The 15,048-nt window shown below is 35.3% G+C and overlaps 1 protein-coding gene across 3 annotated transcripts in view; it reads right to left on the bottom strand.

Annotated features, from left to right (window-relative positions):
* LOC113655954 (ERC protein 2) overlaps positions 1-15,048 on the bottom strand; it is a 197,390-nt gene that overhangs the window by 125,114 nt on the left and 57,228 nt on the right. For all 3 annotated transcript variants that reach the window (XM_027166833.2, XM_047822836.1, XM_027166834.2), the window contains 2 exons: positions 6,966-7,103; positions 518-652 (listed from right to left, as the gene is read on the bottom strand). In XM_027166833.2, the coding sequence (XP_027022634.2) occupies positions 518-652; positions 6,966-7,103 (273 nt within the window). The remainder of the gene's footprint in view (positions 1-517; positions 653-6,965; positions 7,104-15,048) is intronic.

Raw genomic sequence — 15,048 nt, 5'->3', positions numbered from 1 at the left:
AAAACCCTCCAATGTGGCTGAATCACAACAATTCTGCAAAGATTTGTAAATTTATTTGCAAGTTATCGCAAATGCTTGATTGCAGTTCTTGCTGCTAAGGGTGGGACAACCAGTTATTAGGTTTAGGGGGCAAGCACATTTTCACACAGGGCCATGTAGGCTTGGATTTTGTTTTCCCTTAATAATAAAAACCTTCATTTAAAAACTTCATGTTGTGTTTACTTGTGTTATCTTTGACTAATATTTAAATTTGTTTGATGATCTGAAACATTAAATTGTCAAACATGCAAAAAAAAAAAGAAAAAAATAAGGATGGGGGCTATATACAGTGGTGTGAAAAAGTGTTGGCCCCTTCCTGATTTTTTTCCTGATATTTTATGCTTCGACCTGGCATGTGTTGTATGTTACTTATCTGGTTAACAGAACAGTAATTACCCAGCAGTTAACCACTGACCAATGGGTTAGCTATATCAGTTACCATTCTGAACTTTAATCCTTTCACCATGAGGACACTGACCTCTTTCTCCAAGAGCTGTGCCTGCAAGGAAGTAATCTTGTCCTTCAGCTCCTTGTTCTCCTTCTTACAGACTTCCATTTCCCCCTGCATTTCCCAGTCTTCTCTCTTCTCCCTGAGCTCCTCTATCACTCGCTCCTGAGAATGGGAAGGGGTGGTGGGGTGGATAAGGCAGTGTTAGTGGAAGTAAGGGGGAAGATAAAAGTATATACATATGTGTAAGATGTGTGTCATTCTAAATACAATGGTGCTTTTCACTCACTCAGGTGTGTTTTAAATAGCTTTCAGCTATTTAATGTAGAAGAAAACTAATAAATGTCTATAATAAAGATCTCCCAGGTGCAATAAGACACTGTCTAAAAGTGTGCAGTAAATGTGCAGGTGAGAGTTACATGACTGAGCAATTTAAGGTATTAACCAAGAATTATGATGCTTATTTTAAAGACAGCCTATGAGTACAAACCTGTCAATGCTGAATATATCAAACAGACCCAGAATAAAACAGAGTAAAGAAACAAATTAGTAGGGTATGCAGTCTCATATGTGCACTTTGATTGCATGTTATATGCATTCAGATGTATGAAGAGAAATTATTTTAACAATAATGTTGTAATATTGTAACTACAATAAACAGTAACAATAATAGTGCCTCTTTCACGCAAATGTCTATAGGTTTATCAACTGCTGTTTAACATTTCCTGTAACTGTGCCTGGTGAAATACTTGACCTCTAAAAGGTAAAGGTAAAGGCACAAAATGTAAAGGCACCTAGAATAATGCTGGCTCAGAGCTACTCTATATGGTCTCTGTATGGTCTGTATAGTACACAAGTATGCGGATACCAACCATTTAAACAACATGCACTTGTTAAACATCCAGTTCTAAAATATTCATATTAATTTGGACTTAATACCCCTTGCTGCTATAAAAGACTCCACATTTCTATATAATATATCTTGGAACCTAGCTCTGGGGATTTTTGCTCATTCAACTGGGAGAGATTTAAGGAGACACTGAGGTTTGGTGGAATGTTTAGTGTCACAGGCAGGTGTCCACTTACTTCTGGACACTTCAAGGACTTAATGCATTTATATATATATATATTTGACTTGATGGTTTGTGGTCACAGTAGCCAATGTGCTGGATATTGCTTGTATTGGAGACAACCATAAAGAGAACAGTTGCATCATAAAAAAGCCGTATTACCACAGTCAATGTGCTTGATCAAAACATTCTCCCTTACCATACACTGTGATTACATGTGCCCTTTCCATGAGTGGAGGTGCTTGCCAGATGTTACCTCTGTAAATGCATGCCATAAGGCATTCGGGTTGCTTTGATCAGACTCCCTCCCAGATAGCTTAGACAGTGGTCATGGACTGCTTCATGCAAACATAATGCTAGTAGGACATTAGCAGTATGAAGAAGTACACCAGCATTGACAAGGATGTATGGAAACAGTTGAAAAAAGCCACTGCTTTCAGGACACAGACATACTGCTGCAGCAAGTTAAGGCCATAGACCATCAAGAAAGCCCCTGTCTGCCTGCATTCTGCTCAGAGATAAAATAGAAACAAACCTGTTGTGCAAGTCCCAGCTAAGAAGACTCCAATCATACAAGGAAGCCTATATTGCCACTCAAAAGGATGGATCCAGTAAGGTCAATGTGTACAGACAATTGTAGATTACATTTCACAAGCTGGTGGTTATATACCAGCCTGAGCTAAATCAATGCGATCCTTCAACAAGTTTACTGGAGGCCATCGATTTGGAGGAACAGAGGATTTTGGGGTTTGTTGTGTACCCCTGTTCTAACACTATAGTATTGGTGCCAGGCAAGATAGGCAAAAAGTTTGGTACAGTGCCTAGTACCACATGGATACCCTAAAGGTGACTGTGGATGTACTCATTTGGACTGTCTAATAATTTAGCTTATGTTCAAGAATCAATCATTATACAGAGAATACAATGAAATTATTCAGCTCATTTATTTTAATAGTTTCCATTTTGTCTCAGTTTCTTCTTTTTCCTAGAAACCTCTAAGAGTCTTAATCAAATTACGATTTTGGTTCTTGAGGGTCTCCCCAAAATCCTGATATTGCAGCACATAATATTATTTTGACACCCCTGATCAAGATTTTAGCTAGTATCTAGTAATCTAAACTATATTGATCCGCTGCTAAAATATGAATAAATAAAATTATATTAAACTATACTATACTAAATATACTATATATACTATAAAAATGACCATGAACTAATGTAAAAGAGGCAAAAATCAGGAAACTGACAATAGAAATGAAAACCACTATCGTTGGTGGTGAGTATGTTCATCAGGTGCTGCAGAAAGAAGAAAGAAGTAACTCTAGGACCCCTACTGAGAACCAGGGTTCTACAATTCCATTGTTTATTAGCAACAGACATGATTAAATGATTTTCCTGACAGACTTTGTGTGAGACCTCTACATACAAAAAAATAAGACTGAACATTAAACAAATGCTCTACAGGTAAACAAATGTTTAACAATGCCATTGAAATTCCATTTACCATGACTCAGATATTCCACACTCTGAAAAGCCGCTTCCTTTCTTAACTTTCTGAGAAATTACAAGTCTGGTTTGGTAAATATTCCGCTTAATGACCTTTACCGAACTAGGCATATGGCAGCCTAGGATTTCTGCACATTTCACCCTGTGAAGCTTAAAGCCAGCTGCCGCAAAAGCTACTGCAGTGCAGAATAGTTATGGGAAGCAGCTGCACATCTAACAACTCCATACGCTAAACAAAACTTTACAACTAACTCTGACCACCAATTAGCACATCTAGCCTTGAACTCCCACAATCATATTGGGATTAGCAAGCACGAACACAGTAACATGAGATGTTTATAGCACTGCCATTTTAACTAAGGGTTGGTTAATTTTGTTTTGGTTTAGTTTGGCTGAGTTACATTTCAGCATTATTGAAACGTATTGTCACATAAGTTGATTATTTTAACTATACAGCACTACCTGAGGTTGTTTGCTTCTCTTATCCCGCAATTTATCAATGATTACAATTTCAAATGCATTACTCAAAGCCACTTTATACTTTTTAACCAATCATGGTTGAATTTAATGTACAGAATAAGAGAGGAACAAGGTAGCTATAACTTTCAGTCAGGTGTATAAATATTTAGACAGCCACACAATTTTTATAATTTTTTACACAACAGTGGATTTAAAATGAAAAAGCAAAATGGAATCGAAGTGTGACTTTCAGCTTTAATTCAAGAGGTTTAATCCAAACTGTTTAGAAATGACATACATTTTTACACCTCTCCATTTTCTCAGGCTTAAAATTAATTGGACAATTGACTGACAGTATTATTGAGAGGTGTGATCTGTTTCCTCATTATTTAATAAGAAATTAAGATAAAATGTCTGGTGGTGATTAAAAATGTTCAATTTGGATTTGATATCAGTTCATAGGAACTATTAATATGTGATCCAAAGAGGTGTTGATGCAAGTGAAGGATTGACTCATTAGGCTGTAAAAACCTATTAGAGAGATAGAAGAACCTTACGAGGCGCCAAATCAACGATTTGGTTCATTCTTTATAAAAATTATGAAATTAAATGGTAAGCTAGAATGAATAAAATGCCTGGAAGACCACAGAAGATCACAAAAAACAACTAAACTCACAAAATTAACGGTGAGTACTCATAAAATTAACGGATTAATTTTAACTGTGAATTAAAACCCCATTCAGAACTTCTTACTAAGTCAAGAACAAGGAGGAAGGTGTATCATTGTCAAAGTCTACAATCAAGAGATGCCTTCAGAAAACTAAATCAAAATGCAAGCCACTGATATCCCTTAATAACAGAAAGGCTAGATATACTATTGTACGAGAAAACATATTAAAAAAATATGGGAAGAAAAGAGTATTTAGAAGGAAACAAAGGGCTCATGATCCAATACATACCATACCATATGTCAAACATGGTGAAGGCAGTATTATGGCATAGGCATGCCAATGAAAGTGAGTCATGGGTGTTTATTGATGATGTGGCTACTGTATAGAAATGTATAGAGCTTTTATTTCTGCTCAGATTCAGTCAAATGCTGCAAAACATATAGGATGGCCATTCAGATAATGACCCAAAACATTCGGCCAAAGCAACCCAAGAGCTTCATGTAGCAAAGCAATGGAATGTTCCTAAATGGCCAAACTGGTCATCTGACCTTGAGCATACAAGCAGCAGTTTCAGTAATGGCCTCACAAAGCATATCAAGGGAGGAAACTAGGCATTTGGAGATTTAAATGGGCCCCAGACTTCAGGCAGACTGAAAAGATTTGCATCCAAGCATTAGGTCCCTAACGTATATTTATAATTGTGCTAGATTGTCCAGATACTTTCAAGCCTGTGAAAATTGAGATATTTGGTTTATGGTTAATGCAATATTTTTATTGAACCCCTGGCCAAAAGTCTTCAATGCCATCTTGATTGCTTAATTTGCTTAAATGTAAATCCATTATGGTGGTGTACAAAAGCAATAAAATACAAAAGATGCAGCTTGTTAAGTTGTCATGAAAGCACAAATGGCTTCCATATATTAAAGATTCATTGTTGACTATATGACTTGTCAGTATGCATCCTGTCATGCAAATGTGGCTAAACTATCATATAGTTTAGTATGAGACTACCAGTAATACGACCTGTAATAAAGTACAATGGAACTTGATGTTAATATAAAAATGATAAGAATGATTCTGTAAGGTACACAGTATCATGACATCAATGATGGAAAAATTAATTGTGATATTTTTCCTGGTTAATATTGAACACTATAGCAATATCAGTAAACATTTTGATTATTTTTAAATGTATTTATTCATTAAAGATTAGTTGCCTCAAGGCAACATTGTACCATAATAATAATGATAAATTGAAATATTTGATATTTTCCTGCAAAAAAAAAAAAAAAAGTTTATATTTATGAAATCATCAATTTATTTAACCAAACACTTGAACAATAAGATTGATCTGTTTTTTAATGAAAATATGCTTTTCATACTTCTTTCATACCAGCAGTTGCTCTCAGGCAGCAATGTACCATCTTGGAAAACAAATATGACCAACTCATCATTATCATTGAATTATATCAAAACATTACAATGTTGTTTCAAGGAAACATTAAAAATCATCATAACCTTATACAATTATCCTTACAAGCATGCAGACACACAGAAAGACCTACATGAACAGAAGCATATACACACAAACTCTCCTTCCTCAAAATGTACCTCGCTTCTTGAAGAAGTGATTCCTTTTAACAGAAAAACACCCGCAAATAGCACATTTTGAGCAATTTATATTTAAAATACCTGAGTAATCTGGGTATTTACACCACCTTTATTGTTCAGCTCAAACAGGTCAGAAATCAAAGCGAACCAACAATGATGATCAAGGTGCCTCTATTTTCACCTTCACCAGCTTCCTCATTCTCACTCTGAATGTCTTCCTGTTAATTTTTTACCACTGTGGAACTTTCGTCTTCATCCTCATCTAAATCCTCACTTTCAATTTCTCCCTGCCAGTTCTGTGACCTCATCTTCCTCATTATATGATGCCGCCTCATCCTTACTCTCATCAACTGGTTTTACCTGTGCATTATACCTTTTTGAAGTGCAATAGAAAATCTGCAGATTGTAATACTTGCATTAAAAAATCTTATTGGCAAATATATTTAGATCATTTAAACTTGTTTCCTTACAAATTAAATATATACTGATATTGATCTATACAATTCCATAATAGTACATTGTTGCCTCAGTGCAACATGCACTATTTTAATTTCCTATGATACATTTGTTACAGTATGTCATGTAACTGTTTTGAAAATAATTCTTTATCAATGAAAGTGACTGAGATTTTTTAGATGATTATCTGCACAAAAATGAGTGAAAAATGTGCTATTCTTTAAAGAAAATATGGGGCCGTGAGACGTGTGCAAATGTGCTGAAAGACGAAGTAAAATGGTCTCCTGTAAGTCATGTGACCACTGTGATGGAAAATCTTACAAGGAGAAGATGTTTGTGAAGCTCTAACCTAGTGTGCATGACTAGAAGTTGTTTGTGACTAGAAATTGCTGTTACCAGAGATTGTTTGTGTAAAATATTGAATCAGAATGAGCCGGAGACAAGATGGTGGGACTCAAGTCTCAAAATCAGCTTAGGCAGAAAATCGGTAAAGTTATCATGATCAGGAGAGGATCAGGCATTGTAATATAGCCAATGATTGACATGTTTTCCTTTCTTCAGTTTCTGAAGATAGCACTGACCAATTGAACCCTTTACTATAAACTAAAATAAGTTATATTGCCTGGAGGTAACACAGCACCATTTGAGGGTTAAATTTATATTTAAATATTCTGTTTTCTTCTGTTTCTCGCTTTTTGTCTCTACCTTTACAGAGAGGGCTTCTTCAAGAGTGGCAAGGGCTGTGTCTGTGTTGCTGGAGTCTGTCTGTAGAGACTTCACTCTGTCCTTCAAACAGGCCAACTGCTTATCCTTATCCTTCAACTGGTCTTGTAGGTTTTCAATCTGAAAGAGCGTGTAAGGGTGTTTGGGAGAAAGAGAGAAAAGGGGGAGGGGGGGGGAAGAGAGACAGAGAAATAATTGATTTTATCATAGTAATATTTCATTATCACATATAAAAACAAATGCTACAATATTTTAAAACTATTGACATCTTTGAGATATATGTCACTGATTATAGCTGTCTAGGTTATATATCTTGTTATATATCTAAACTTAATTAACATTCAAGCTGCTTCTCTCACTAAGTGCAAATTTCTGTTTTTGAGGATGTTTGAGTACATAGCATCTGGAAATATATATTTTTATTTATTTGTATTTTTTAAAGCATATATCACATCATGAATGGATGATAGAGATAAATGAATGAAAGCTATTCCCAACCTTACTTATGAAATATGGAGATTGGAGATCATTGCTCTGATGAACTACAAATAAATGAAAACACTCAGGCTCAAAGTGCTACCCCATTCAAATATACCCCAAAGCAGATCTCCAATTAAGACATAGCCATATTCCCATAATCTATAAAGAAGGCCCTGTCGACATTCCCGTCATGGGTACATTAACAGATAATACAAAAAAATTACTATAACCATTTGTAAATTAAAGAAATTAGCTCATGCCAAATATGGCTAAATTGTCCTCAGTTTAGTGACTCATGGGGTTTATCTGAGAAGCTAAACAACAAGAATCAGTGGGAAAAGTATCCACAGAGCATAGAGATAACATTGCTAAAGCATTATAATGCCACCCATCAAAGAACATAAAGCAGAGATTAAGTGATATGTTTCTACAAAGACCAATAAAAAAAGCAAAAAGGTAAAATAGAAGTCAGGGCACTTGGCTCAGACTCATAGTATGATTTGAATACAAATGTTCTGTCATTGACTTCACAAATTGACTTGTTTCACATTTTAATGTAGTCAACTTTAGTACTTAAAAAAGTATTGAAGTTTTCCATGATTTACTTCAAATCTGTATTATTTTAATAAACTTATATGTGTTATCTTGGGGTGATATAAAGGCTGAGATCTGACATAACACAATTCACATAATGTTACATGGCCACCCTTTGTCAGTGTGTGTGGTTCCCATGGAGCATTAGAGAGCCTTATTTCAGGGCAAATTTAGCTTGGTGCTCTGGCCAGAAGAAAAATCGTTCCATTCCTCCCACTACTGCATTTTCTTTGGACCGCTTTGTCAGCAAAAACAACGCCACCACCAAAATATCCAAGTGCACTGTGCAGCCAGCCACTGTGTAGTCAGGCAGGGGAAAAATGCTGAAAAATGGTGTTATCTTATTATGGGAAGATGACATCAATGCACACTTGAGAGCAGGTGATGGGAAATTTCCTAGAAATAGATGCTCTTTTCAGGCATGAAGGGTCTACTTTTTGCATGGTGTTGTCTTTTGTACTCACTTTTGTTAAAAGATACAGTGACAAAAAGAGAAAGAGGGAGAAAAAGAAAAAGAAGAAGTGAGAGAGAGAGAGAGAGAGAGAGAGAGAGAGAGAGAGAGAGAGAGAGAGAGAGAGAGAGAGAGAGAGAGAGAGAGAGAGAAGGACCACCTACAACTAGAGTGCTTGGACTGTAAACTGAGCTGGTATATCATAAACATTGAGACATCGTTGCCTGTTCAGGGCCAGATTGCATTGAGCTGCTGTTCTTACCAAGTGGCCTTTTACCAGACTAGACACAAAGCAAAGACTTTGCATAATCAGCTTAGCTTACATTCAAATTTAATACTGAAATAAATAATAAGTAAAAAAAAAATACATGTGCATGTGCATTCACAAGAACACTCTCTCTGTCTCTCGCTCACTCACTCACTCACTCTCTCTCTTTCTCTCTCTCTCTCTCTCTCTCTCTCTCTCTCTCTCTCTGTCACTCTCAACAAATGTGTGTGTATTTACTACTGTCTTTTTTATTATTCTTAAATTATTCTATTTTGGAAGATAATACATTATATGATTTTTATAGGAAAGGTCAGGTTGGCTATTAGACACTAGAATAGATAGTAATTGAAGGTGAACATAAAGGTTTTGGGACCTTTCAACATTTTTCTTTCTATCCTTGTAAGGACCAAATACTGTATGTGAGGAGCAGTGACTTCCATGCAACTAATTAATACTACGCTCACATCTAAATCAAACTCTAGTATTCTAATCAAATTAACAATCAAAATCAAATTAACTTTAACCTCACAAACTCTCAGAAAATTCTCAGGTGAGGTGGTATTAAAAAAGGTAGGATTTTTTGTTTGTTTATAAAATTAACATTTTCCTCATAGGGATCAGTCCCCAGACAGTCAACACTGTCAGATATTTCTATGCTTGTGGAGGCAATTTGGTCCTCACTAAGCAAAAAAACACACACACACACACACACACACACACACACACACACACACACACACACACACACACACACACACACACACACACACACGCACACACACACACACACACACACACACACACACACACACACACACACACACACACACACACACACACACGCAGTCAGCTTTTGCCCTCTAGTGGACCAGTTACGCAGCTACAAACGGAATTTGTTGTAATTAAAAAACTAGCGACTAAATATTTTTCTTTCTCCTTTGTTTGTAGGAGAAACAGCATGGGGTCATAAGATGAAAGGCTTAAACTACTGCCAACTTATTTTCCTGTCTTACCCTTGTGATGTCATCAACACACTCAAGGACACATCTTTCACGTGTTATCATCTAGCTGATGGTGAATAATGATGACATCATTATTCTACAGAATAAGAGAGGGAAAGAGATGCCAAAAATTGACAGGTTAAGGAATGGAGTGATAGAGTCAAAGAAAATTAATGTTAACCCCGAGAAGAAATCAGACAAGATGAGAAAGGACAATAAAAAAAATTAGGCATTCTCCTCCAGAGGCCCTCATGCTCTTCAGCATGACTGGCCTCCCATTTTTGACCTACCAGCGACACATATTTATATTGTTTTAAACATTTTGGTTCTTTCCCTAACCCTTCTGCACATTTTTCTCACCAGTGAACCGCATGAACCCCCCACTATTGGAATGGATAAATAGAGAACTGCTAGAGCCAAGCCAGTGCAGGAGGAACGTACATCATGGGAAAAGGCTTTGATACTTCACCTTCAAACAGCTATTATTTTCTCATCTGTTCATTTGAGCAGGGGGAACCATGTAAGATTTGATATAAGATTTGTCATGATTTAGGATCTCTTTCCAAACTCATTACTTTGATTTGTACAGAGCAGAAGACTGACCATCCCTGGCCCACATTCACTTACATTACTTACATTTTAGACTCCACTGCATTTCTACAAAATTTAATAAAACTGGATTCTGCTAAACACACAAAGGGACAAGAAAAAAAAAGCTCATCCTCATTGTCAAATGCAGTTTACTGTATGCATACATGCTGTGTATTTTATTTGGGTTTAACATTTAGTTTTTGTGATGTCATGCAGACAATTAAAATCACATCCTGTTTCAATTAAAGTCATATACATTTTATTGCCTTTCGTGTACACAAAAATATTTTGTCAATGCTTTTTTTTCTGCCTTGTACAAAAATGTTTTGTTTTTTCTTTGCCAGATGGAAAACAGTTCTATAATTGTTTTCTATTACAAATGGGTGCATATTTTGTGTGTGTGTGTGTGTGTGTGTGTGTGTGTGTGTGTGTGTGTGTGTGTGTGTGTGTGTGTGTGTGTGTGTGTGTGTGTGTACTACAATTTAACTGAGCCCACGCAATCAGCTGCCATAGTGTCTGGTCAAAGTAATGCCATCCTAGATGGTCACAAGAAACTTGGTCAGAAAAGTATAGAGAAATTTACAGGAATGTCTCGGAGACGCAATTCGTTACGGATTTTCACATGCATTTGGTAACGATTCAGTTAGCCTGTGGGCTACAGGAGTCAATGTGCATATGTGTGTGTCTAAATACAAGGCCTCCTCTGTGTTGAAGAAATGCTTTTGGGTCCAAACAGGAAAAAGAAATGCAAGGCTTTTGCCTTCTGTTACATATATACAAAAATAAAGAATCCAAGAAATACAAAACTTTTGGTTCCTAAATATATCTACTGACAGACAAAAAACGAGAGTGCTGATGTGCTTTTTGGGGTGCAGTACTGTTACATGTATGGCATCTGGAAAGAAATTGATACTGAGTAGCTGGCAGAACATTGCTAAACTTATGCCAGTTAATCAACTACCCAGATTTCCTTACACACAAGAAATAAAATAAGAATAAGTCTACCTGTGGTGTTAATTCTGATAGTGAATGATATAAAATAATAATAATAATAATAATAATAATAATAATTATTATTATTATTATTAGTAGTAGTAGTAGTAGTAGTAGTAGTAGTAGTAGTAGTAGTAGTAGTATTAATTTAAGTATATGGTTTTTTATAATAATATTAACTTTATGATGCATTTCATATTCTTTTACCACAATTGAGTTGGAATCATTAAAGATTTGCATGTAGAAATCTATAACCCTACGTGCATTTCTCACATTCCTTACACCACCAGCAAGGGGAAGGAAAAAGGGCTGAAAGGCTTAGTGTAAAAGAATAACACCTCTATCACTTCACTTCAGCACCATCCACAATACCTGGGTCCCTATCACAACTCCTCAACCCAGGAATGCTGTCGTGATTGCCTGTGCAATTATCAGTCACTTTTGGTTGTTTTTCCCCTTTCCCTTTCATTTCTTTTCTTTTACTTCCTTTCAAAGCATTTTTTAAAGCTTTGATCCAAGCTCAAAAAGAGGAAAATTAAAAAAGAGAAGAAGAAGTAAAAGATTAAAAAAAAAAAAAGAAAACAATTGGCCCACCCAGCCAAAATATCTACAGCTGTGGGTCCACCCACAGCCCACAGCAAAAAGCTCAAAATGGGCTTTATCAAAGGGTTATCACCCTGTCTCATCAAACCAAACTACCACAGGGTCCTTTGCTTTAAGCGGATGGCAGCTTGACAAAGAACTAATATTCTATCAGTCCATTCCTTCATTGCAACCACAGAACATCTTTATCTGTGCTACAAATCTTCTACCACGCACTGGTCCCCCTTGATGCATAGACTTTTCATCAGCTATGGGGCTTCCTGGCTATAGTCCTCATCTGGGAAGTATTATGGGGAAAAAGGGGGACTGTCCTTCATCAGCGGGATCCCCAGGGACCCATGCACAGGCCTATGACCAATTGCCATCTGGTAATCATTGATAAGTCATCAATGATTGAGTGAGTGGCTGGCAGTTAGGCCCAAAATTGTACGCAATCTATTATCAGACTGGTTATCAATTGCTGGAAGTCTGTTTGGATCTGCATTCAATCTGAGAGATTGAGAGACATATAGATAATGTAGAGAGATAGAGTGCTAACTGGAATAAAAAATGGAAAAGAAAATGAACAGATTTTAATTTTAAATGAACCGTATAACATCTTTAACTAAATTTAATTTTAGGGGATACGTATTGTATGGTATGATAGATATTTATATATACTTCCTCAATATTTCTCACCACTTTAGAGGATATGTATGGTATGGTATATTATATTATATTATATTATATATATATATATATATATATATATATATATATATATATATATATATATATATATATAAAACCAACCACCAACCACACATCATCAATGTCATGCAAACACAGCTCTAATGTGTGTGTGCTTGTGTGTCAGTTTGTCTTAATAATAGCCTCTTAAAATATGCCTGTACATTTAAAAACAACAAATGTCTGTGATGGAAAATGTTTGTTCCAATATCAGACCTCTGACAAAATAGTACAGCATATGCTATAAAATATGACAAAATGGCCAGGTAATACTTTATGTGAACCCTGCAACATGACATTTCAAACATTCATTATGACACACTATAAGTGGTCAAAACAAATGTCAGTTAATATAATTCAAGTTTTATGGTATCATTAACAGTAAATGTTATTTTGATTGAATGAATGATTGTATTACATTTAATGTTATGCCGCATTCTAATTTGTGTTAATCACTTTCTATTACACACATTTTATGACAACTCTAACCCCTGCTATTTATAAATACAAACATAATATGATGCCATGACATTCCCTTCATGACATTATCATACACAATGCCATAATAACCTAATGTTGGGTGTTGTATTCACAACAGTTGCACCCTGGTTTTAAAAGTTGTGTTATTATTATTATATCTTAATAATCCCATTTTTAGTACATAATTCTACTAATGTACTAATTTCTATTAATTTCTTGCTTAAAAATTGCATGTTATCTTGCAGACAATGTTTACAATGATTCTATTACTTATCATTTTAAGTCATATTTATGTCTAGAAAGAATCAAAATTATCTGCCAATAGATAAAAAAAGGAAACTTTAAAGCATGAAACATATTGTAATGAGTCTGTCTGTTTTCCTTTGTTTCTGTCTGCTGTCATTCCCTGTTGTTAATTGTTGGCCCCGCCCACTTATTTGTTACCATGGACATTAATTGCACTCAATCTCTTCCCCAGGTGTTTTGTCTTAGTCTTTGATTGTCTCCGCTTTGTGATTGGTTCTTGTTCACTATATCTACTCTGTTTGTTAACTTCCCTGGTGTTAGTCGTTGTTGGTGTAGTATATTGTCTGGTTATGTCTCTGTTCCAGTTCCACTCAGTGCTCTGCTCTGTTTTGCCTGCTTATCTGTTTCTTGTTTTTTTTGTCATTAAATCTCAGACTGCATTTGGATCCTCATTCGCCTCTTTGCCTCACCGTGACACATATAAAGCATTTTAAAAAAGGCTAAATAATAATCTTCCACAATTTATAACATAAATTTTATTTTAAATCAGTTAATCCATATTTAAGATGTCACTTGTTTAGAAACAGAACCTTCTCTTCTGGAGAACCTGTGAGGACATATAGTAGAGTTAAATTCTGTCCCTAAAAATCACCTGTTTCCATTCAATTTGAATATATTCTCCCTAATCATCAAGCAAACACAACAAAACACAAACATGTAAGTAAATAAAGTAAATGAACAATATGCTGCATTCAAAGAATAAACAATTAAAAATCATGAGTGTTTTAGGTTTCGTTAAATGTTGTCCAAGACTTTTCTTTGTAGTGGAATTATCATCAGGAGGAGAAAGACAAGTCTACTCAGAGATGGCAGACTGCTTGGAGCTGACAGGAAGTCAATATAACTCGATAACTATTTACAAATGTGATGAGCAGAAAAGCATCTCAGAATGCACAACACATCAAACCTTCAGATAGAAGACAAGAACAAGACAAGATCAGATTACATTCTTGGCAATCTTTAAGCACAGATTAAACCTGAGAGTTTAAGACTTAATAAAGACCAGGTGAAACTTTATTTTAAAACTTCAACTGTCCAGGTTTGATGAGTCTGGTCCCATGATAGCCTTTTGTTCTAGTAAATCCACCTCAAGGTTCAATGTTTTGTCCATTGTCCATTTTCCTTTGTTCTTGCTTATCAACAAAGACATTTCCACCCCCAAAAAAACTATTTTTCTCTTTTTTCTTTTCAGTGTTTATTTTGTGTATCATTCTGTGTAAACTATAGAGAATGTTGTATACGAAAATCCTAAGAAGCAATTTCTTATAGATGCTCTCACCTTATTCTGATATTTCAAGTGAACATTAACTGATGCTTTAAATATGAACTACATTCTTAATGTCCCTGTAACAATAACAATATTTCAATATTATAATATTTCAACAATAAAATAATAGCACTTTCTCATAAATTGCATTGTATTTTCTCATGAAATAATTCTGTAGATCCATAGGGAAAACTAAAAAAAAAAAAACAAGAATATAATTAAATACAATATTAAAGACTCCATACTTAATTCCTTCATTTTCTAACACTTATCTGAACTACTCGGGTCACGGGGAGCCTGTG

The sequence above is a fragment of the Tachysurus fulvidraco genome, chromosome 14 (assembly GCF_022655615.1).
Source record: "Tachysurus fulvidraco isolate hzauxx_2018 chromosome 14, HZAU_PFXX_2.0, whole genome shotgun sequence".
NCBI lineage: Eukaryota > Metazoa > Chordata > Actinopteri > Siluriformes > Bagridae > Tachysurus > Tachysurus fulvidraco.
Note: the sequence above shows the minus strand (reverse complement) of the source record. Positions and strands in the feature narration are given on the sequence as shown.